Genomic DNA, 25,458 nt, shown 5'->3' with positions numbered 1-25,458 from the left:
CCTCGGTGGTGGGGCGAGGGCGAGTCGGAGGCCGCGGCGGCGTCGTGGGGCCGGCCCGGCCTGGCTCCTCCTCCGGGCGGCGCCTGGCCGGGAGGGAGGCGGCTTCGGAGCGCCATGGCCCCGGTGCGCGGCGGGGCCTGCGTGTGGCGGGGCGGGCGGGCGCGCTGGCTGCGGCTCCCCCCGGCGCCGGCCCGCCTTCTCCCCGCCAGGCACCTCGGAGGGACCCCCGGGAGGTGAGCGGGCCGGGCCGGGAGGGCAGGAGAAGCGGCGCAGCTTCGGGGGAAGTGAGGTGGAAATTAAGCAGGCTCTGGCTGAGGGCAGGCAGAGGCGCGTCAGGGGTTGGGGACTACAATTCCCAGCATCCCACGCGCCGGTCCTGTTAGCGAGGGATCATGGGAGTTGTAGTCCCAAAACAGCTGGAGCCCACTCTCTTGGCCCGCTGCCCCCCCCAAAAAATTAAAGGAAACAAAAAACTGGATGTCCATTTTCAAAATATAAGATAAAAAACAAATAAAATAAAACCTACATTGTCCATATTTGAAGCGGGCTTGGCTAGGAGGGCATAAGGATTTACATATAAGCGAAACAAGCTCTTGCTTAGGGGCCCACTCTCTTGGGGGCCCACAAAAAATTTAAAGGAAAAAAACCACTGAAGGTATATTTCTAAAATATAAGATAAAAAACAAATAAAACCTACCTACAGCAACCGTGTTTTGTGTTGTGTAGGCTCCTGTGATGTAAGGCAGGGGCCCCGCCTGCTAGCCTGCTCCCTCAAATATCCCTGGTTTTCTCTTTTCTATATCAATTACAGTGGTACCTCGGGATGCGAACAGGATCCATTCCAGAGCCCCATTCGCATCCTGAAGGGAACGCAACCCGTGTCTGCGCGTGTGCAGGTTGCATTTCGCCGCTTCCGTGCATGCGCATGACAGCATTTTGACCGTCTGCGTATGCATGCGTCGTGAAACCCGGAAAAACGTGCTCCGTTACTTCCGGGGCGCCGCGGAGCGCAAGCTGAAAATAACTTAAAGCACATTTATCCTGAGGTATGACTGTACTTGGATAAAGTAATAAAATAATTTAAAAATTGTCCAGTAGCACCTTAGAGACCAGCCCATCTAGCTGGGTTTCCCCAGCCACTCTGGATGGTTCCCAAGAGAATATAAAACATCAAACATTAAAAACTTCCCTAAACAGGGCTACCTTCAGATATCTTCTAAAAGTCAGATAGTTGTTTCTTTCCTTGACATCTGATGGGAGGGCAATTCCACAGGGCGTCACCACCAAAAAGGCCCTCTGCCTAGGGGTTTGGGGTTTTTAGTACCATTTTGGAACAGGAAGATGCGTAGTAATGAAACTGTGGCTAGACTGGACTACAGTGGTATATTGGTCTACAAACTTAATTAATTAATATGTGACATTTTAGTGTATCTTTCATCTTTGTTGGAAGCCGCTCAGAGTGGCTGGGGAAACCCAGCCAGATGGGCGGGGTACAAATAATAAATTATTATTATTATTATTATTATTATTAGTTCTGGAAGTCCATTCTTAACTCAAAGTGTTCTTAAACCGAGGCGCGCTTTCCCCAATGAGGCCTCCCGCCGCTGGTGCCCTTCCACTGGTCTGCTTCTGTTCATCTTCCAGGGCAAAATTCACTAGCCGGAACACCTACTTCTGGTTTTGCGGAGTGCGTTGCCCGAATTGTTTGTTAACAGGACTGTTCTTAGACCAAGGTACCACTGTACTGTAGTCACTACAGGCAGGAAATTGAATTATTAGTTTCCCCCCATTAAAACCTGGAGACACAACTTAGTGGTAGAGCACTTGTTTCAACTGAGAACATAAGAAGTGCCTTTTTTAAATAGAAAGCATAATTTTAAATCCCAGAACATTGTCCTGCCCAGTTTGTTCACCTAACAACTTACATATTCGCGGCTCATTCACATTAACTGAAATGCCCTCTGTGCACCAGATAAGCTCAATATAGGATTGCGATGTGGGCTGACAACCCTTTCTTGAATCTGTATCTGTTAAATATTGTTAAACACTTGGGTATTGCTGTGACAAACATGAACTGTACATTGTTTCAAAATATTTATGTCAAAACGTGGGATAAAGTTCAAAGTTTAAAAAGATACGTCAAGATGGGAAAATTTAAAATTGTCATTGCTGGGCAAAATTTCAGTAATAAAAATGAATGTTTTGCCTAGAAAAAAAGAAGAAGTGCCTGCTGGATCTAACCCAGCCTCCTGCTCTTACGGTGGCCAACCGGATACTTCTGGGAAGCCCAAAAGTAAGACCCCAGTGCAACAGTGTGCTCCTCACCTGGTTGTGGAAGTAAACATAGTCATCGTAGAGACGGCTGTGATGATAAAATGAGACACAGGATGTACATATAAATGAAATATCTAGTTTAAAGAGTTGGACAGGACAGCAGGTGATGTGAAAGACAAGCTGGAAAGCAGCTGCAAGTAAGAGGAGACCACAGGAACTTCCACACTTGTGTTTTGTGTGGAATTGCAGTGCTTGGTTCCCTCATTTGTTCTGGGGCATCCACACGATGCTGTCCAGTCATCGCCATTCTGCCTTTTCCCTGCTGCTCTTCTGTCTTCTCAGCCCAAAGACGGTCAATGACTTTTTAGGGGAACAGAAGAGCAGTACAACCTTTAAGGGTGTAAATGCGTATAATGTCACTCTCCCATCTTTTTTTAAAGGGCGGGGATTTTGGCATGGGCTGTGACGTAATGGGAGAGTGAACAGCTCAGCTCACATTCGTTGTAACTTTCATTTTTCTACTTAAAAATCTTTTAAAGGTAAAGGGGACCCCTGACCATTAGGTCCAGCCGTGGCCGACTCTGGGGTTGCGGCACTCATCTCGCTTTATTGGCTGAGGGAGCCGGCGTACAGCTTCCGGGTCATGTGGCCAGCAGGACTAAGACTCTTCTGGCGAACCAAAGCAGCAACACTGTTTACCTTCCCGCCTCAGCGGTACCTGTTTATCTACTTGCACTTTGACGTGCTTTTGAACTGCTAGGTGGGCAGGAGCAGGGACTGAGCAATGGGAGCTCACCCTGTCACAGGGATTCGAACCACCGACCTTCTGATCGGCAAGTCCTAGGCTCTGTGGTTTAACCCACAGCGCCACCCGCGTCCCTGACGTAAAAAAAAATCCTTTACGTAAATGCAAAAAAAGCAAAAACAAAACAGACCCCTCTTGGAAATTGTCTGATAGCTTTTGACCAAAATAAGTTCTTTTGCTAGTGTGGAGTGTGTGATTTTCATTCTTGTGTTGTACTTTTGTATTGTTTTATTGTTGTTAGCCGCCCTTAGCCCAGCTTCGGCTGGGGAGGGCGGGATATAAATAAAATTTATTATTATTTATTTATTTATTATTATTATTATTCTCAAACCTGTTTTTAATAGCACTTTTGATGTGGCTGTTGTCGGCGCTGGGATTGTGGGGCTGGCATCGGCCAGGGAGCTCAGCCTGCGACATCCATCCCTCACTTTTGGAGTGCTGGAAAAGGAGAAGGAGTTGGGTATGATATCTGAATCTGATAAAAGAGTTCATCGCCTCCCGTATTAGTTTCCCTCATGCATTTTTAACTTCCGCCTGCCCCGTCTTCCAGATTTGGTGGTGGTTGTTTAAATGGCTTACTAAAAGGCATCGTTCAGTTAGGCGCAATCCACTATGAACTTTTCTTGTAAGGGGCCAGTTTTGTACAACTTCCCATTTATCTTAAAAGGCCTACTGCATGGAAAGGGGTACTCTCCACCCTGCCCCTTCTTCCACCAAAATTAGGCTTGGAAGATGACTTTATTGTCACCAGTAAGAGCTTTTTTCCAAGCCTAATTGCAAGCGGGGGGGGGGAGGGCAATTTGGAGGGGCGGTGGCAGTGGATGGGGGACGAGCTAATCCATCATTGCAAACTTTTCCTTATACATTTCTGGTCAGTTTACACCGCATTTATAGTTACTTCTCATGGCTTGAAGTCTGAAAAATCACCTGGCGGTTTAAATATATATTTCACCTGACAGTTAAAAAGAATAATGGTCCATGCAGCACGTATTTCAACATTTCTCCTTATTTGTAACACATTTCTCCGACTAGCCTTCCACCAGAGTGGACACAACAGCGGTGTTATTCACAGCGGGATCTACTACAAACCGGGATCTCTGAAAGCGAAGCTGTGTGTGGAGGGGGCTGCCCTCTGCTATGAGTACTGTGACCAAAAGGGAATCCCGTATAAACAATGCGGCAAGGTATGGTAGGTGCAGCACTTTTTGCTTTTCCGTTCCAGCAGCTCTTAATATCCTTGTAGAGCACTGTACATCAAAAGAGTCCTTACGCCTTTGCTTTATACATTTGAATTTTCTGACTGCCGTAAGAACAGTCTCTTAAGGCCATGCTGACAGAGCTGTTCCGCCTGGCCTTTGGTTTGGACTCAGTCTGACCCTTATGTTTCCCTCCCCTTATGCTTTTGATCTATGGGCTACTATTAAAATGAGGCTGCATTTTAAATTGTATTTTAACCTGTATTTTAAATTGGTTTTTTTCTTTCCTCCCCTATTATGTTTTTATTGTAATTTTACTGGTATTAGACGCCCTGAGCCCGGCTCTGGCGGGGGAGGGCAGGGTTTAAATAAATAAATTATTATTATTATTATTATTATTATTATTATTATTATTATTATTGGTACATCGTCAATGAATTAACTGTTTCCTGGTCTTAATTAGGGGTCTTGCTCAGTGAAGCCCTAATCATGAACTGGACCCAGGATGAGATATAGCTATTAAAAAGAAACCACTCTGAAAATGCTCTGAAAAAAACCGTTGTAATGCTCACAATGGAAAATTTCATAGAGTTCCAATTTTGGCCCTACAGCGCCATCTGGTGTCACAGTGTTATAACGCATTTACCGTATTTTTCGCCCCATTGGACGCACCAGCCCATAGGACGCACCAAGTTTTTTTGGAGGGAAATAAAGAAGAAGAAAAAAATTCCCCCCCAGGCGCTTGTGGGGCCGGCAGCGGGGAGAAGCGCTCTTCTCCCCGCAGCCCGCCTTCAGATCAGGTCTGGGGACAGCGGGAAGACGTGCTGCGCCTCCCAGCTGTCCCCAGAGCTTGCGGGGCAGGCAGCGGGGAGAAGCGCTCTTCTCCCCGCCTTCAGACCAGGTCCAGGGACAGCGGGAAGACGCGCTGCACCTCCCAGCTGTCCCTGGACCTTGTGGGGCTGGCGGCGGGGAGAAGCGCTCTTCTCCCCGCCACCCGCCTTCAGATCAGGTCCGGGGACAGCGGGAAGACGCGCTGCGCCTCCCCACTGTCCCCGGAGCTTGCGGGGCTGGCGGCGGGGTCTCCCCGCCGTCAGCCTCCAAACCACTTCGCGAGACAGTGGGATGGCGGCGTTCCGCCTCCCTCTGTCCCCCGACCTTGTGGGGCTGGCGCTGGGGCTCTCCTGAAGCCTGGAAAGCCTGCATTCGCCCCATAGGACGCGCACACATTTCCCCTTCATTTTTGGAGGGGGAAAAGTGCGTCCTATAGGGCGAAAAATACGGTATAATGTTTTATTTTTACTAATGTAGCTGAGTCCTTGATCTTTTGGATATATCGGGGGAAACACACCAGCTGGTAGATTGGTAGATCACAGGGTGCCTGTGGTAGATCCTGGGACCCCTCGCACCCCCCCCCAAAAGCATAACAACTTTGATTTCCCAAAAAAAGCTTTTTTTATAGTGGGAGTAGATTGCAGTCTCTTGGAAGTTGGACAAGCCTAACCTATGCCAAGTTTTTGAAAAGAGGATTAATTTCCATTCCATTAAACTTGTATTTAATTAATATGGCAACATGACGTTCCTCCTGCTCCATCCCACACAGCACGGTTGTCGTTACCTTTGCTCCTTCGTTGCATTTTTACTCTGTGGCTGGCCCACGTTCTGCATTGTAACTTCCTTTATTTCTTCTGCAGCTGATCGTTGCAGCTGAACAGGAAGAAGTTCCGAGACTCAAGGCGCTGTATGAGAGGGGCCTGCAGAACGAGGTCCGCGGACTGAGACTCATCTCTTCCAAAGAAATACAAGCAAAGGAGCCCTACTGCCGGGTACGCAACCTCCTTCGATGTGATGCTTCTTTTCCGTTCTAGAAACCTTTCAGAGGGGGTTGGTATCTAGGGAAGCCCAGTGAAGCTGTTCACCTCCCCATCTGAATTGCAGTGGTACCTCGGGTTACAAACGCTTGGGTTTACAAACTCCGCTAACCCGGAAGTAGTACCTCGGGTTGCGAACTTTGCCCCAGGATGAGAACGGAAATTGTGTGCTGGCAGCGTGGCGTCAGCAGGAGGCCCCATTAGCGAAAGCGCATCTCAGGTTAAGAACGGTTTTGGGTTAAGAACGGACCTCCGGGAATGAATTAAGTTCGTAACCCTCCATTAAAGGAGCATAAGAACCTGTCTTCTGACGAGTCACATCATTGATCTGTCTAGATAAGAGGTGGAAGCCTCTGGCCAGCAGACCATTAATAGCCTATCAGGCTATTATCCCCCAAGCTTCTAAGGAATGATGAATGATGCTGGATTGAAATTAAGTGGTTTCTAGCTGTAATGGTATAAAGGAATATGAAAAAATGGTTCTTTATAAGTAAAAATTTAAGGTTATAATAACCTAAGATGTTGGATAGAAAATAAGGTATTTTTATAAGTTGTAATGCTTTGAGATAAGGATTTGCTGAACAAATAATTTGAACTGGACTACAAGAAGGGGAGGTATGAGGAGGTCAGAGAAATATGTTATTGAAAGTTAAGTATAAGTGAACTATATGTGTTTGTAATCTTTTTGTTTGTTTTTTGTTTGTATAAAAACTTGAAAACTTCAATAAATATCTTTTTTAAAAAAAAATATTATCCCCCAAGCTTCACCCATGGAAGTGACCTCAGCTATCAACAGATAGCTAGTTACAAAGGAATCAGACAGAAAAGCAACCTATTCTTCCCTCGCTATTTCCCCCACTAGTTCAGATAACTTATATCAAACATTGTTGCTTTACGAATAATAAATAATAATAATTTTTATTTATAGCTCGCCCTCCCCAGCCAAGAGCGGGCTCAGGGCGCCTAACAACCAATAATAAAAACAAGTTGATTAAAATACAACTTAAAAAACAAGATTAAAATACAACATTAAAACATTAAGATGCAGCCTCTTCACAGGAGGAGAAAGGGGGGGGAAACTACTGACAGAAAATGTGTGTGTGTGTGCACACAAACACAGAGATAGATGTGGGGACAAGAGAAGGCTTTGGATGGGAGACAGCAGTCACTTTAAACATTTGCAAGAAACAATTGAGATTGTCGTAAAACAGAGGGCTGTTTTTTAAAAAAGCCCTGTAGTTTGCTTTGAGGTCCCGACAATCAGGTTCTTCAAAGTCAAGTGCGTGATGTCACTGCGACACCAGAGGATTGGCAGGTGGGCGGCCCCACACACCTGCCAGCTTTCGCCTGCCCCGGGTGCAGGAGATGAAGATCAGGCCCTTCAGCCAGAAAAGGTGGCCCACCCGCTGTTTAGAACAGCTCTGTCTGCACCAATGGGCAGCAGTCCTCTAGCGTTTCAGACAGGTTTCTCCCAGCCCTGTCTCGGGATGCCGAGGACTGAAACCACCACCTTCTCCACACACAGCAGATACCGCTGGGGAAAAACATATCCACAGTGACAATATTAATCGAAGGTGACCCGGAAACTACAACTAATCCAGAATGCGGCAGCAAGACTGGTGACTGAGGGCGGCTGCCGAGACCACATAACTTGAAAGACCTACATTGGCTCCCAGTACGTTTCCGAGCACAATTCAAAGTGTTGGTGTTGACCTTGAAAGTCCTAAACGGCCTCGGTTCAGTAGACCTGAAGGAGTGTCTCCACCCCCATCATTCTGCCCGGACGCTGAGGTCCAGCGCCGAGGGCCTTCTGGCGGTTCCCTCATTGCGAGAAGCAAAGCTACAGGGAACCAGGCAGAGGGCCTTCTTGGTGGTGGCGCCCACCCTGTGGAACGCCCTCCCACCAGATGTCAAAGAGATAAACAACCACCTGACATTCAGAAGACATCTTAAGGCAGTTCAGGGAAGTTTTTAGTGTGTGACATCTTAGTGTATTTTTGATCTTTGTGGTAGCCACCCAGAGTGGCTGGGGAAACCCAGCCAGAAGGGCGGGGTACAAATAAATTATTATTATTATTATTATTATTATTATTATTATTATTATTATTATTACTCTTTCTGTAGCTCAGTGGAAGGCTACCACAAATGTGCTGGAGAATCAAACCTCCTCACCCAGAAAAAGCCTGCAAGCTACACAGGGACTTATATAAGCCCTGCTGGACCAAGCCAAAGGGGGTCTCCTGCAGTGGCTGAGCAGATGCCTTTTTTTTTTTTTTTTAATAATATTTATTACTTTTCGAACAATTTAAACACTACAAAAAGGAAAAAAAACAATACAGTACCAAAACACTACATAACACTTAACACATTAAACTAACAAAACAGAATAAAAAACACATCGAACAACATCAAATCAACATCAAACAATTTCAATATCTTATCTTCACTTATTTCAACGACCTCCTCACACCTCCCTTTTTGTATTCCACTTCTATTAATTGTTTCAGCAATTCCTTACCATCTTCCACTGTTTTCTATCCTATAATTAACACAATCTGACCTTATTTTTTCCTTTAATGTTCTATTAATTTTATACCTAATTCCTTATAACATTTCTACTAAAGCCATATAACTTCATTCCAACATCTTTCTAACATTCATTAATTTTACAATATTTCTGTAGATAGTCTTTAAACTTTTTCCAGTCTTCTTCCACCGACTCTTCTCCCTGCTCTCGGATTCTGCCAGTCATTTCCGCCAGTTCCATATAGTCCATCAACTTCATCTGCCATTCTTCCCTGGTGGGTAAATCTTGTGTCTTCCATGGCTGAGCAGGTGTCTGTGGGGAGCTCACAAGCTCTCTCCTGCTTGCAACCCCCAGCAACTGACTGGGAATTGGAGGTCCTTTGTGTTTAAGGCAGCCCTGTTCAGGGAAGTTTTTAACGTGTGATATTTTACTGTATTTTTGGTTTTTATGGAAGCCGCCCAGAGTGGCTGGGGAGGCCCAGCCAGATGGGCGGGGTATAAATAATAAATTATTATTATTATTATTATTATTATTATTATTATTATTACTGCTCGAGAGTGCTACTTAGGAGCCTGTCCGGACTGGCAGCTTCTGAGCTGGCCTGAAATGGGGTCTTTCTCCTTCTTGAAAACTCTCTGTGGCCCTAAATCCCTTTGAATGCCTTTTCAGGGTGTGATGGCCCTGGACTCGCCGTACACAGGCATTGTGAACTACAGGCAGGTGGCCTTTGCCTACGCTGAGGATTTCCAGGCAGCCGGAGGGACTGTTTTGACGGACTTTGAGGTCAAGGACATGGAAATGGCCAAAGAAAGTCCTGCTGGAAGTGAAGATGGTAAGAAGCTCTCCTTCCGACTTCTTTGTCCTTCCTTCCCACTTTGGCAGTCTTCCTCCGTGAGGTTCTGTGCTGGTACCCAGCACAGGTTCAAAATGCCGCGGCGAGACTCCTTACGGGGTCCTCGCTGCGAGATCACATTCACCCGGTGCTATACCAGCTGCACTGGCTCCCGGTGGAGTACAGGATCAGGTTTAAGGTGCTGGTTTTAACCTTTGAAGCCCTATACAGCCTAGGACCCTCGTACCTACGGGACCGCCTCTCCTGGTATGTCCCACAGAGGAACTTACGGTCTTCAAATAAAAACATCTTGAAGGTCCCAGGCCACAGAGAGTTTAGGCTGGCCTCAACCAGAGCCAGGGCTTTTTGGGCTGTGGCTCCGATCTGGTGGAATGCTCTGTCACAAGAGACTAGGGCCCTGCGGGACTTGACATCTTTCTGCAGGGCCTGCAAGACAGAGCTGTCCCCCCAGGCCTTTGGCCAAGGCACAGCCTGACCCCCTCCTTTGGTAATCCTCATAGCACTCTAGCCCAATGGTTGCCATTAATTTGATTTGAATTGATTGTAGAACGAATTGATTTTAGAATCCTGTGTTACTTTTATTGTCGTTAGCCACTTGAGCCCGGCTCCGGCTGGGGAGGGCAGGATATAAATAAATATTATTATTATTATTATTATTATTATTATTATTATTATATGCAGTCCTGGATCTCACAGCCTCTCAGGTGCTTCTGGAGAGCCTGCGGTTCATGGGATGATCTAGGGGAGCGACGTGGAATGTTTTCAGGCGGATGTAGGAATTGCTTTAGAGACCATCCTGGGAGATGCAAAATTCCAGAACTAGCCCATAGCCTAAATTCAAAGAAGCCATAGCTGAGAGAGAGAGAGAGAGAGAGCTGTGGCAATTCAGTAAACTTTCCTTCCTTGCAGTTAAATAGGAAATCGTTAGTTTATAGTAGGTATTCTGAAAATATTTTAAAACACAACTGGCGCCTTGGAACCGAAGCCGTTCTCTGAAACTTTTCACTAAAACGCGATGATGGTACATTCTCTTTTTTGGCCCGTGGTCTGACTATTTTGTATGGTGGGTACATAGAAAACGTGCCTCTTTGTCACCATCTGAGTCTGCAGAGCAGTGGAGTCCTGTGCGGAGGCAGGGAGAGGGTGAAAGAAGCGAGCTAAAAACCTCTTGCTTATGGGTCACTTCTGAAAGAGCAGCTTGTCTCTCTTTAAGGGTAGAAACTCAAGCTCAGTAGCAGAGAAACTCCCTTGTAATCAGAAGGTTTTGGGTTCAGTCCCATCTCTCTTGCCCCCCTCCTCTCTGCCGGAGATGCTGGAGATCTATTGCCCATCACAGCAGATAATACTGGGCGAGAGGGACAAATGTCCTGACCCTGGAATTAGGTTGGTGAAAACTCATGTTCCATTCTGCTGGGTACAGCTTTTTTTTTAGCTTGGGCTGCCCTAAGTAGTTAGGGCCTGAGGGACACAGGTGGCGCCGTGGGTTAAAGCACAGAGCCTAGGACTTGCCGATCAGAAGGTCGGTGGTTCAAATCCCCGCGACGGGGTGAGCTCCCGTTGCTCGGTCCCTGCTCCTGCCAACCTAGCAGTTCGAAAACACGTCAAAGTGCAAGTAGATAAATAGGTACCGCTCCGGCGGGAAGGTAAACGGTGTTTCCGTGCGCTGCTCTGGTTTGCCAGAAGTGGCTTAGTCATGCTGGCCACATGACCCGGAAGCTGTATGCTGGCTCCCTCGGCCAGTAAAGCGAGATGAGCACCGCAACCCCAGAGTCGGCCACTAACAAGTTATCTGCCTGACAAGTTCTTCTGTTTTGTCCTTGTGGTTCAGATGTTCTGTTTATATGTAGTTGTTTTATGTGTGCCATTTATAGTTTTCATCTTATTGTTTACAGGGATGAAATATCCAATTGTTGTTAGAAACTCAAAGGTAAGTCCAAGCTTTCAGATTACATTTTACTTTTCAAGTGCAGAATATTTTCTTTGTGTTTTGGCATTTGTCGCATGTCAGGCGTACAAAAACTTTAACCACGATTGCTGTCGTCACCACAAAAACAGTTTGAGATGGATATTAATATGAGTCAAGCAGCTCTTGCCTTGAGGGCTTCATAGTCCTTTCCCTGCTCAAGGTCTAGTCTTAAGAGAGGATGGTGCCTGACTCGCTCGGAAGGTGGTGGACTCTCCTTCATTGGAGCGTTTTAAGCGGAGGTTGGATGGTCATCGGTCATGGAATTGAGATCCCTGCATAGCAAGCGCAGGACTGGATGACCCTGGGTGTCCCTTCCAACTCTACAATTCTGGGATTCTATGACCTGGCTTGAGAGCAGTACATGTGAAAAGGATCTAGGAGTCTTGGTTGACCACAAACTTGACATGAGCCAACAGTGTGACGCGGCAGCTAAAAAAGCCAATGCAATTCTGGGCTGCATCAATAGGAGTATAGCATCTAGATCAAGGGAAGTAATAGTGCCACTGTATTCTGCTCTGGTCAGACCTCACCTGGAGTACTGTGTCCAGTTCTGGGCACCACAGTTCAAGAAGGACACTGACAAACTGGAACGTGTCCAGAGGAGGTCAAAGGCCTGGAAACGATGCCCTATGAGGAACGGCTAAGGGAGCTGGGCATGTTTAGCCTGGAGAAGAGGAGGTTAAGGGGTGATATGATAGCCATGTTCAAATATATAAAAGGATGTCACATAGAGGAGGGAGAAAGGTTGTTTTCTGCTGCTCCAGAGAAGCGGACACGGAGCAATGGATCCAAACTACAAGAAAGAAGATTCCACCTAAACATTAGGAAGAACTTCCTGACAGTAAGAGCTGTTCGACAGTGGAATTTGCTGCCAAGGAGTGTGGTGGAGTCTCCTTCTTTGGAGGTCTTTAAGCAGAGGCTTGACAACCATATGTCAGGAGTGCTCTGATGGTGTTTCCTGCTTGGCAGGGGGTTGGACTCGATGGCCCTTGTGGTCTATTCCAACTCTATGATTCTATGATTCAAGTGCCTCTCATGTGGAACCTGAATCTGCAGTTCTGCCTGCGCAGCAGCTGCCTCAGACCCCTTGCTCCCCTGAGAAGAAACAGAAAAGACACTGGCAGGTCATCCAGTGAGGACCAACTGGGGGGTTACAAGCTGGGATTCTGCACCTTTAATTCCTGCTGGCTTAGCTATCAGCAAGCCACACCAGCCTCCTCCGGGAGCTCTCCGTGGTCCTGAAGAGCCTGCCAGGTGCTCTTTGGCCTGTCAGACTACTCCTGGTCAAGATCAGGCCTCTTCACCTCCACCTGTCACACTAGAATAGGTACCTTCAAGCATGGTGAAGTGAAGGACATGAGGCAGGAATTGATAATGCAGGTGAGCTGCAAGCAAGCTGCCGGCCAGTTCTGTGGAGCCTCCTTTTATTGACACAATATGCAAACCCAGGCAGATACATTTTGGGCTATGACCTTTACACATCTTCCAGTTCCGAGATCATGGGGTGGTACAAAGTCATTTTGGCACCTGTTTCCACCGCGTCATTTTCCCTTTGCACAGTGTATGACGAAGGAGACAAAGGTCTCAGAGACAAAGGTTACAGACAGGACACAGCAGACTTCTGAGACCACAAAAAGTTAGACAGAGGGAACAATGTTCAGACAGCTGTGGCTTTGTCTGTGAGGGGGAGTGTGCTCCGCACCCCAAGGTCACGCGTGCAGGCAGGCTGAGGCTGTCTGCGGGTGGGGAGTGTTCTCTGCACCCGGTGATCATCCCTACACATGGGGAGCAGCAGGCTAGAAGGTGTGGAAATGGAAGGATAAACAGACAGCCTAGCGGGTCAGCTGGTTTTGTGACGATGTTAGATGGAGCTATAGTTTTGCTGAGCCTCGACATCTTCTTTTGCGCAGGGGGAGGAAAGCCATTGTCGGCATCTTGTGTCCTGTGCAGGGCTTTATTCGGACCGCATCTCTCAGATCAGTGGCTGCAGCCCAGAGCCTCGCATTGTTCCATTCCGGGGAGATTACTTGGTGCTGAAGCCAGAGAAGTGCTATTTGGTAAAAGGAAATATTTATCCGGTACGTCAATTTATGGAGAGCTTGAGAAAGCCCTTGGTGCTTCGGGATGCTTTGAGTACTGGTGTTATTTATTAAATATTTATTTAATACAATATTTAGTATTTACTAAGCTGTACACATGGTGTGAGAGGCCTTATAGTTTCAGGGCAGATCCACGCTGCATACTTTAGCCTATTTGAACTATTTTGGCTTTCCTCTAATGAACCTTGGGGTTGTCCTCTTCTGAGAATACTTCTCAACCACCCGGAAGATGAGTCCTGTGGCTCTGGTGGTCAAAGACAAGTACAATGCCGGTGGGAAAGTTATATACTGAAATTACCTAATCTGAACCAGTCTGCTTTAGAGAGGGTATATTTTGGAAATGTTAGCTGCTCTAAGCAATTGCCCAGAATATTCCACGTTACTGCTGCCAATTTCCCTTTCCTCCATTCTGACTCCACACTCCCCCGGATGCTGATTTTTATATATCCGTACATTTAGCTAAGTAAGAGATTGTATCTTGATAGACACAACTCTCGGAGATGTATTTAGGTCCACACATGCACTAATCTTTCTCGGGAGGACAGAGAAGAAGAAGAAGAAGTAGTAGTAGTGTGTGTGTCTACAAGTGTTGTTGCTCATATTTATCATGTGATGTGCCTAGCCTAAAGATTGGCACTGATACACATGGGGTGGGGGGAGCTCCACCTGATGAACTATACTTGCCAGATCCCCAGCTTTCATTTAAAAAGAGGGTGTGTGGGTGTGAGAGACAAGCCTGCTCCCTTCTTTTCAATGTTTCCTTTGGTTTGCGCCATTCAGAGAGATGCTCCTTGGGCCATTCTTGTGTGATGCAGAGTGTGGTTCTTTCAAATGCGTTTTGACTCCCGAGTGTGTTTCTCGCGCTTTAGGTGCCTGATCCTCGTTTCCCCTTCCTGGGTATCCATTTCACCCCGAGGATGGATGGCAGCGTTTGGCTTGGGCCTAACGCCGTGCTTGCCTTCAAACGAGAGGGCTACAGATTTTATGACTTCAGTTTCCAAGACTTTGTAGACGCGGCGGCTTACAGGTAGTGTCCTCTTTCCATTCATCTGCAGGTGAAGAATGAGAATCTCATTACCTCTGCCCTGTCCCACTTTTCTCCAGTCTGTAGCATGAACTATAGTAATCCCAGGAAGCTTCACGCTGCTTACTATGGGCGATGGAGACATGCTCCTTGCATAGGTTGTTCTCCAGGGTGTTATGGGTTGAGCGTGTGCGTTTCTGGTGCTACAGGGAACACCAGGGGGTGGGTACAGTTTCTGTAATATATATATATTTTCCTGGATTGTTGCTCTTTCCTTTTAAGTCAGCCAGCTTCATGCTCTGCACCAGCTCCTTTGTTGTTGTTGAGTCATTTAGTCGTGTCCGACTCTTCGTGACCCCCTGGACCAAAGCACCCCAGGCACACCTGTCTTCCACTGCCTCCCGCAGTTTGGTCAAACTCATGCTGGTAGCTTCGAGAACACTGTCCCACCATCTCGTCCTCTGTCCTCCCCTTCTCCTTGCGCCCTCCATCTTTCCCAACATCAGGGTCTTTTCCAGGGAGTCTTCTCTTCTCATGAGGTGGCCAAAGTATTGGAGCCTCAGCTTCACGATCTGTCCTTCCAGTGAGCACTCAGGGCTGATTTCCTTCAGAATGGAGAGGTTTGATCTTCTTGCAGTCCATGGGACTCTCCAGAGTCTCCTCCAGCACCATAATTCAAAAGCATCAATTCTTCGGCGATCAGCCTTCTTAATGGTCCAGCTCTCACTTCCATACATCACTACTGGGGAAACCATAGCTTTAACTATACGGACCTCTGTTGGCAAGCTGATGTCTCTGCTTTTTAAGATTCTGTCTAGGCTTGTCATTGCTTTTCTCCCAAGAAGCAGGCGTCATTTAATTTTGTGGCTGCTGTCACCATCTGCGGTGATCATGGAGCCCAAGAAAGTAAAATCTCTCACTGCCTCCATTTCTTCCTCTTCTATTTGCCAGGAGGTGATGGGACCAGTGGCCATGATCTTCGTTTTTTTGATGTTGAGCTTCAGACCATATTTTTCACTCTCCTCTTTCACCCTCATTAAAAGGTTCTTTAGTTCCTCCTCACTTTCTGCCATCAAGGTTGTGTCATCTGCATATCTGAGGTTGTTGATATTTCTTCCGGCAATCTTAATTCCGGCTAGGGATTCATCCAGCCCAGCCTTTCGCATGATGAATTCTGCATATAAGTAAGCAGGGAGACAATATACAGCCTTGCCGTACTCCTTTCCCAATTTTGAACCAATCAGTTGTTCCATATCCAGTTCTAACTGTAGCTTTTTGTCCCATATAGAGATTTCTCAGGAGACAGATGAGGTGATCAGGCACTCCCATTTCTGCACCAGCTCCTAGTCCTCACATATACAGTGGTGCCCCGCAAGACGAATGCCTCGCAAGATGGAAAACCCGCTAGACGAAAGGGTTTTCCGTTTCTGAGTTGCTTCGCAAGACGATTTTCCCTATGGGCTTGCTTTGCAAGACGAAACGTCTTGCTAGTCTTGCGAATTTTCCCCCGCTTTCCCCCCTTTTTCTAAGCCGCTAAGCCGCTAATAGCCTTTTAGCAGCTTAGCCGCTAATCCTTTAATAGCTGCTAAGCCGCTAAACCGCTAATACCGCTTAGCCGCTAATAGGGTTGCTTTGCAAGACGAAAAAACCGCTAGACGAAGAGAATTGCGGAACGGATTCTTTTCGTCTTGCGAGGCACCACTGTAAAGTCTTCCACTCTGGCTACATTTCCTCCCCCCCCCCCCATTCAACACAACCCAAATATTTTCGTTGTCTGCGCTCTCCTCTCATTTAAGGCTTCTCCCAACGGCGCCTCATTTAACAAGGTCCACTTCGTAACGCTTTTTCTAAACCTTTTTTTTTTTGCTGGCTCCTCTTCCACCGAACATCCTCCTGGCCCAGCCCCAGAGCCCTTGACTTTGGCTGCATCTCGGAGCTAAGGAGCAAAAGGACTATTTAATCTCGTCACTTCTTTAAAAAGTATTAATTGCACCTGTAACATGCAATGTTAGTGAGGGACTACCATTGCTGTTATAAAAATGAGAGTTTGGTAGCGCATTCAAAGTTGAACAGGTTTTTTAATGGCAGAAGTTTCTACAGAACAGAGTCCAGCTTATAAGATGCATGATGTGCAATCCTCAGTTGCCAAATATATATTATACATGTGGGGTGTCAAGAAAAGTGTGTATGTAGAGAGATCAGAGGTAAATGAAACACACAGGCATTAAATGGCCTGAATCAGGGTGATTAGTTTTCTACCACTACAGGAGTTAGTTAGCTTACCAATGTCAGGATTATTGTAATCAACAAGGCTTTGTGACAGGGTGGGTTTTATTCAAATCAAATTGATTTAAATCACTAGTCAGGAAGACTTGATTTAAATCACTAGTCAGGAAGACTTGATTTAAATCATTTTTTTACAGAAAGACTCATTCTTGCTAGTATAATCTTAATATTTACAACCAGATGAAGGTTTCATTTTTGGAATAATAAATTTTCAGAGTAGTTTTTACAGTTATATCAAAAATTACTGATTTGGCTATACTATTAGAAATATATAGACAGATAATTATGAACTAATTGTTTATATTTGGACAACTTTTCCGCTGTACTTTATTGGAAGGAGAAGAAGAATCATTTCCTTAATAACAATTTAAACAATTTATTTATCTAAAACAGTAACATTATAGCATATGTATCTGTGTTTGTTAACTGATGTGGTTAAATCCTTATTTCCTGATGAATAGCCTTTGGACTATAACGTAACTTAAATAGAAAACTATCTTTAGAAAAAAATTTCCTCCAAAAGCTTTTTATTTTAAAAATTCGATTTAAATAAAAAAATATCCGATTTGAATAAAAAAAAATCTCCAATATTTTGTTTTTTAAAAATCATTGATTTTTATCCACCCTGCTTTGTGAATGGTAACTGCAAATAGTTTACATATGATTAGGTTTACACTTCATCATGAGGGATTTTTTTTGCATTTCTTTCATTTTTGTCTGCTCTACTTAAATTTTTCCTTTACACACACGTGTGTGTGTGTGTGTGTGTGTGTTTGCATGCATGTGTATGTACATATCTGTCTGTCTATCTATCTATCTATCTATCTATCTATCTATCTATCTATGAATGGAAGCTACTTGCAATAAATGTTGCTTTCCCTCCCCAGTGGCCTATGGAAGCTGGTGTTGAGGAACTTCTCTTATGGAATGGGAGAAATGTACAGAGCGTGTTTCCTTAGTGCTCAGGTGAAGCAGCTGCAGAAATTTATACCAGAAGTTACCATCGATGATATACTCAGGTAATCCTTTTGGGGATTTAGACATCACGGAAGATGAGAAGAGCCCGGCTGCAAGTCCTGCACGTGGTTCTCACAGTGGCCCAACAGATCCCTCTTCTGGGAAGCCTGAAAGCGACGGCAGGGCTCTCCTGACCTGCGATTCCCAGCAGAAGGCATACCACCTCCGACAGTGATGTTGGATAAAGGATGGTATATAAATCTAATAAATTAAAAAAAGTGCCTGAGATACACAGTTTCCACTTAAAACAGCATATGAGCATTTGTAGGGTCTAACAGCAATTTAAGCATTTTGTTCCTAGACAAGCAGGCTGGGTCCCAAGTCTCCTGTAGCATAAGTTGTGATAATCAGAGATACAATTCAAGGTCCACTTTGCCCTGTTTGAATGCCCAGCTTCTCCTTTCTTTTTGCAGAGGCCCAGCAGGTGTCAGAGCTCAGGCCTTGGACAACGACGGAAACTTGATTGACGACTTTGTGTTTGACGGAGGCACTGGAGACATCGGCAGCCGAATCCTCCATGTCAGAAATGCCCCTTCACCTGCTGCTACCTCCTCCCTTGCCATTGCGAAAATGATCGCTAACGAGGTGGAGCGGAGATTTGAGCTCTGATGGAATCCTGGAGGCCGGTTGGACCTCTTTGTGTTCAGACACTGTGCTTGGAAGGGTGGCAGTCAAGGAAATGATAGAGAGGTGGCCTTTTGGGGAGAAGCAATCAGAAAGAGAGGCTGCCAACTGGATTGCCTTGCAGAAGCCTCAAGCTCTGCAATGTTCCGATGAGCCTCAGAAGTCATGCCACGTAAGGTCAAACACAGTGAACACCAGTCAGGTCCATTAGATGCTGTATTAATTTGGCAGGGGAAATTGGTCCTGTGGTGTACTCAGGAATGCAGTTAGAGCAGCAGACATCACCACTCTTTCTCCTTATAATTTCGCTTTTGAACTAACTGGGTATGCAGGCGCTGTGACTGTTTTAATTTCCCTCCGTCCCAAAATCACCTGAAAAAGGCACAGAAGGAACACAGTCTGCTCTCCACAAAAAGGGGGTTGTCTCTCCAAAACATGGTAATCCCACAACTCTGTCTTTCTCCCTGCCCATGCCAGGCCACACTGTGGGTTGTGGCAATTGCAGTAACAGGCGGGTGGTACCATTGCCAATGTGCCCTGAGCCCCAGGGAAGAATACCTGTTTATCAGAGTACTGAATGTGATTCCCACCTTCCAACTTGCAGAACATAGGAAGTACACCGCTGGCACAATCCAGAGGAAAGTGCTCATGGGGGGTTGGACTAGATGCCTCTCAGAATCCCCTCCAACCTTACAATTCTACCATTCTAAGCCCCACTGAGTAGCTGAGAAGTGTGCAGGAGGACAGTAATAGATAGTCCCCTAAATATTGGATGCACGGAGTGGTTTGGTCACAGCAAATGGTCCTTTTCCTTTGGAGGGTTTTTCTGGTTCAGTCTTCACTGAAAATGGGCAAACAAATCGGTGTTTGATTTTCTGGTTAGCGCTACATATGCACACAATCCTCATTGACTGAATAGTCCAGATATGCAGAGATCAGGAAAAATAAGTTGTATCTAATTAAATGCAAGCTATTTTTATAAAACAAAAGATAATGGGGGTATATGATTAGAAGCCAAAACAGCCATGATCTGGATTACATTTTTAGAATGTGAATTCATGCAAAACTTGTGCATTACGATGATCAATAAACTTACACAAAAACTGTTGCATAAACGCAAATGCGTTGTCTTCATTGAGTTATGGTGTACATTACATTTTGTTTCTATTCCAAATTGACTGTGAATCACTGCAGTTCTTGGTGTTACAGTCGTCTGCATCCCAATATTTTTTTGACCTAGCCATCCGCTTAGGTGAGGAACATGAAAGCCTGACTTCTTGGCACCCCTTTTCTTTCTGCAGAACCCCTTCCAACCTTGCTATTGAACCTCTGCTTTGTGGAGCAGGAAAACTTGTTTGTTGCACTTAAAACTGTTACGAAAAAGGAGCAATGCTGCAGCGAGCTCCAGGTGGCTGGAATGCCAAACAGGAAGCTGATGTATTGGGACTGTACCGTGGGAACAAGGGACAGTCTATTCTGTGCACTGAGCGCCGGATGTTAGCTCAGAGTGGCACATGACCCTGTACTGGAAGTACATGGGAGGAGTTTTTTCTCTCTCTGCTGTTGGTGATGAGAGAGAGCAGTCACGTTTCTCTGTACTGCTGGAAAGACAGGAATAAAGTCATGTAAATACATTTCTGTCTGTCTCTTTCCCCTCCCTGGGAATGGGAGGGGTGAAGTGGTGTGTTCTTCTTCACGTTGAGAAGGATCGCCGATAAAGACCTCCCCTGATCTTGCCGGGAGTCGCAGACAGGGAGGTCAACAAGGATTCAAGCCGGGCACCTGGAGGGTGGCCAATTCCTCTGGCTTTACTGGCTTGAATCAACAAAAACTACATTCAGGCACCAGTGAAAGCTGAAAGGGAGAGAAGCAAAGCTGTTATACCCTGGATGGGGAAAGAGGCTGCAAATAAAATTCCCCCCCGTAAATGTTTGTTGACACCACCTTTCAAGGCAGCAGAGGCAGGAGTTACGTGTTACCAGTGCTCAATACCACTAGGAGAACCTAGTATTCTGGATCTGTTATTGTAAGGGCAACATCGGCTATATATAACACCAAATCTTTTTTTTTTTTACTAATTTTTATTCATTTTCCAAACAAGTTTTATACAGTCAACAAATTATTTTACACTCATGCTTCAATTTTTGACTTCCCTCAGTTTCTCTGTCAATCTTTCGAAAAATTTCTATTTATTGACGCATTTCTAAACATGATATTGCCTTTCCCCACTCCTTTTCCTCTTACTCTCTTTTTTGCAGTATTTCTTACTATTTCACAGAGTCTCTTCAAAACCAACAAGCGTTGTCTGTGCATCACATATATTTTCAGATATTCTGTAAATTTTCCCCAGTCCTCGATAAACTTTTGGTCTTTCTGGTATCGAATCTTCCCAGTTAATTTATCCAATTCTGCATATTCGGTCAATTTCCTTCTCCATTCTTCCACTGTTGGAATTTCTTCCTGTTTCCATCTTTGGGCCAGAAGTATCCTTGCGGCAGTCACTGCATATTGAAACAGTTTACAGTCTCTCTTATTGATTTCGTTTCCTACCATTCCTAATAGAAAGTCTTCTGGTTTTTAAACGAACGTATATTTCAACACCTTTTTCAATTCATTGTATATCATTTCCCAGAAGTCTTTCACCTTTATATATATATAAAACACCAAATCAGTCTGAAAAGCAGTGTACTGTATATATTGTACAGTGGTACCTCGCAAGACTAATGCCTCACAAGATGGAAAACTCGCAAGACGAAAGGGCTTTTGGTTTTTTGAGTTGCTTCGCAAGACGATTTTCCCTATGGGCTTGCTTCGCAAGACGAAAACGTCTTGCAAGTTTGTTTCCTTTTTCTTAAAACCATTAATACAGTTGCGACTTGACTTCGAGGAGCAACTCATAGCACGCGGTGTGGTAGCCTTTTTTGAGGTTTTTGAAGACTTTGGTGATTTTTGAAGCTTTTCCAAAACTTTTCCGAAACCGTGCTTCGCAAGACGAAAAAATCGCAAGACGAAAAAACTCGCGGAACAAATTAATTTCGTCTTGCGAGGCACCACTGTATATTGTTAAAAGAGAATTATATGAAAATGATGTACTGATGATCTTCTTCGGTGATCATTCGTAGCCAAGTAACATTGTCTTCCATAAACACGATTTTAACAATGAGTCCATAAGTGACTGTGGAGGCCAATTCTGGATCCACACGTCCTTCCACAGTGGGAACAATGGTTTCATTGATCCTGGTGAGGGTTTGCTAAGTGTGCCTTCCTCTTAGCACGTTTCTCCCTTGTGTCCTGAGTTGGAGTGTCTTCAAAGCCCATGACACCTTTGGTAAAGGCTGTTCTCCAACTGGAGCACTCACATAGAATCATAGGGTTGGAATAGACCACAAGGGCCATCGAGTCCAACCCCCTGCCAAGCAGGAAACACCATCAGAGCACTCCTGACATATGGCTGTCAAGCCTCTGCTTAAAGACCTCCAAAGAAGGAGACTCCACCACACTCCTTGGCAGCAAATTCCACTGTCGAACAGCTCTTACTGTCAGGAAGTTCTTCCTAATGTTTAGGTGGAATCTTCTTTCTTGTAGTTTGGATCCATTGCTCCGTGTCCGCTTCTCTGGAGCAGCAGAAAACAACCTTTCTCCCTCCTCTATATGACATCCTTTTATATATTTGAACATGGCTATCATATCACCCCTTAACCTCCTCCAGGCTAAACATGCCCAGCTCCCTTAGCCGTTCCTCATAAGGCATCGTTTCCAGGCCTTTGACCATTTTGGTTGCCCTCCTCTGGACACGTTCCAGTTTGTCAGTGTCCTTCTTGAACTGTGGTGCCCAGAACTGGACACAGTACTCCAGGTGAAGTCTGACCAGAGCAGAATACAGTGGCACTATTACTTCCCTTGATCTAGATGCTATACTCCTATTGATTCAGCCCAGAATTGCATTGGCTTTTTTAGCTGCCGCATCACACTGTTGGCTCATGTCAAGTTTGTGGTCAACCAAGACTCCTAGATCCTTTTAACATGTACTGCTCTCAAGCCAGGTGTCCCCCATCTTGTATTTGTGCCTCTCATTTTTTTTGCCCAAGTGCAATACTTTACATTTCTCCCTGTTAAAGTTCATCTTGTTTGTTTTGGCCCAGTTCTCTAATCTGTCAAGGTCGTTTTGAAGTGTGATCCTGTCCTCTGGGGTGTTAGCCACCCCTCCCAGTTTGGTGTCATCTGCAAATTTGATCAGGATGCCCTTGAGTCCATCATCCAAGTCGTTGATAAAGATGTTGAATAAGACCGGGCCCAAGACAGAACCCTGTGGCACCCCACTAGTCACTCTTCTCCAGGATGAAGAGGAACCATTGATGAGCACCCTTTGGGTTCGGTCAGTCAGCCAGTTACAAATCCACTGAGTGGTAGCATAGTCAAGACCGCATTTTACCAGCTTCTTTACAAGAATATCATGGGGCACCTTGTCGAATGCCTTTGTGAAATCAAGGTAGGCTACATCCACTGCGTTCCCTTCATCTACCAGGCTTGTAATTCTGTCAAAAAATGAGATCAGGTTAGTCTGACATGACTTATTTTTCAGAAATCCATGCTGACTATTGGTGATCACAGCATTCCTTTCTAGGTGCTCACAGACTGTTTGCTTAATGATCTGCTCCAGAATCTTCCCTGGTATTGATGTCAGACTGACTGGGCGATAATTATTTGGGTCCTCTCTTTTCCCCTTTTTGAAAATAGGGACAACATTTGCCCTCCTCCAGTCTGCCGGGACTTCGCCTGTTCTCCAGGAATTCTCAATCCAGAAGACTGAGGCAAAGAAGGCATTGAGGAGTTCAGCCCTTTCTGTGTCCCCTGTTTTCATTTCACCGTCTTCTCCTCTGAGTGACCCCACTGTTTCTTTGTTCTTCCTTTTGCTACGGACATACCCATAAAAGCCTTTTTTGTTGCTTTTAACCTCTCTAGCAAGCCTGAGTTCATTCTGTGCTTTAGCTTTTCTGACTTTGTGTCTACATGTGCTGGCTATTTGTTTGAATTCCTCTTTGGTGGTTTCCCCCCTTTTCCATTTTTTGTACACATCCTTTTTTAATCTTAACTCAGTTAAAAGTTCTTTAGATAGCCACCCTGGCTTCTTTAGGCACCTTCCATGTTTCCGTCTCATTGGTATTGCCTGAAGTTGTGCTTTTACTATTTCCCTCTTAACAAACTCCCAGCCATCATTAACTCCCTTTCCTTTTAGTATTACTGTCCATGGGATCTCACCCAGCACTTCCCTAAGTTTTATGAAGTCGGCATTCTTAAAGTCAAGAAATTGAGTCCTAGTATGCTTGGCTGCTCCTTTCCGCTGTATAGTAAACTTCAGAAGAGCATGATCACTCGCGCCTAATGATCCTTCCACTTCTACCCCACTAACCAGGTCATCAACATTGGTTAGGACCAGATCTAAAATGGCTGTTCCTCTTGTTGCTTCTCCCACTTTCTGGACAATGAAGTTGTCTGCAAGGCCAGTGAGGAATCTGTTTGACCTTATGCTCTTGGCTGAGTTTGGCATCCAACAAATATCCGGGTAATTGAAGTCCCCCATTACTACTATCTCCCTTCCTTTTGCATGCTTGGCCATCTGTTCCAGGAAGGCATCATCTATGTCCTCCGTTTGGCTTGGGGATCTATAGTAAACTCCCACAATGAGGTCTCTGTTATTCTTCTCTCCCTTAATTTTGACCCAAATGCTCTCGCTTTGGCTTTGAGGTTCTAAATCTTGGATCTCTTCACAGGTATACACATCCCTGACATATAACGCCACTCCTCCTCCTTTCTTGTCTGGTCTGTTTCTCTGAAATAGATTGTATCCCTCCATTATTACATTCCAGTCGTGGGACTTATCCCACCAGGTTTCAGTGATGCCTATTATGTCATATTTAGTTTGCTGTACCAAGAGCTCAAGCTCATCTTGTTTATTTCCCATGCTTTGCACATTAGTGTACAGACATTGAAGTCCATTAATCATTCCCCCGTGTCTCTTATTTAAGGATTTTTTCCTCCCACCACTAGGTCTGCGTGCTGTTTGCTCCATTTGGTCTATGACATTTGGATGATCATCTTCATCAATTGATAGACTCCTACCTTCAGGAGCACTGTCTCCCTCCCCCACATTAGTCAGTTTAAAGCCCTCCTGATGAGGTTTCTGAGATTTTTGGCAAAAACATTCCTCCCAATCGTTGTGAGGTGCAGCCCATCGCTTGCCAGAAGTCCATCTTCAAGAAACTGCAGTCCGTGATCTAAGAATCCAAACCGTTCCTGTTTACACCATTTGCGAAGCCAGCTGTTCACTTCCACTATTTTTCCCTCTCTCCCTGGGCCACGTCGTTCAGCTGGGAGGACAGATGAGATGACAATTTGTGCATTTAATTGCTTCAATTTCTTGCCCCGAGCCTCGTAGTCTCTTTTGATCTTCTGGAGGCTATTGCTTGCAGTGTCATTGGTTCCCACATGAACCAAGAGGAAGGGATATTTGTCAGTGGGTTTTATGATTCCTTGCAGTCGTTCAGTTACATCTTGGATCTTAGCCCCAGGGAGACAGCACACCTCCCGAGACATCTTGTCAGGCCCACAGATCACTGCTTCTCTTCCCCTCAGTAGGGAATCCCCTATCGACTTCCGGTTAGCGCCAGCGCTTAATGGCGGATTTCTCCCGGAGCTCCGGGAGAGATCTGCTTCACGGGTTCGGGTCCGGCAGCCACGGCGGAGCGAGGACCCTTAAAAATCACAGGCGCGTAGCCTGTGAACTGGAGACTCGGCGGGCACCTTTGCGCCCCCCCGACGTTGTGAAATAGCCTTTCTAAAGGCTACGGATCAGCGGAGGGTGTATGGAGCGGTGCTGAGAGTCGCTTTCACCCAGCCTGCGAAGCGAAGCCGCGTCGCC

At 45.6% G+C, this 25,458-nt stretch overlaps 1 protein-coding gene across 1 annotated transcript; it reads left to right on the top strand.

Annotated features, from left to right (window-relative positions):
• The first annotated feature begins 104 nt into the window (after positions 1-104).
• L2HGDH (L-2-hydroxyglutarate dehydrogenase) lies at positions 105-19,654 on the top strand. The gene is made up of 10 exons (XM_053384732.1): positions 105-233; positions 3,424-3,539; positions 4,112-4,263; positions 5,967-6,098; positions 9,340-9,502; positions 11,416-11,450; positions 13,400-13,567; positions 14,458-14,615; positions 17,786-17,917; positions 18,329-19,654. Exons 1-10 carry the CDS (start codon positions 115-117, stop codon positions 18,522-18,524), a joined length of 1,371 nt encoding a protein of 456 aa, XP_053240707.1. The 5' UTR covers positions 105-114; the 3' UTR covers positions 18,525-19,654.
• Positions 19,655-25,458: the final 5,804 nt, after the last annotated feature.

This window comes from Podarcis raffonei, chromosome 1 (genome assembly GCF_027172205.1).
Source record: "Podarcis raffonei isolate rPodRaf1 chromosome 1, rPodRaf1.pri, whole genome shotgun sequence".
Taxonomy (NCBI): domain Eukaryota; kingdom Metazoa; phylum Chordata; class Lepidosauria; order Squamata; family Lacertidae; genus Podarcis; species Podarcis raffonei.
The sequence above is the reverse complement of the archived record's forward strand: the minus strand, read 5'-3'. Positions and strand labels throughout refer to the sequence as shown.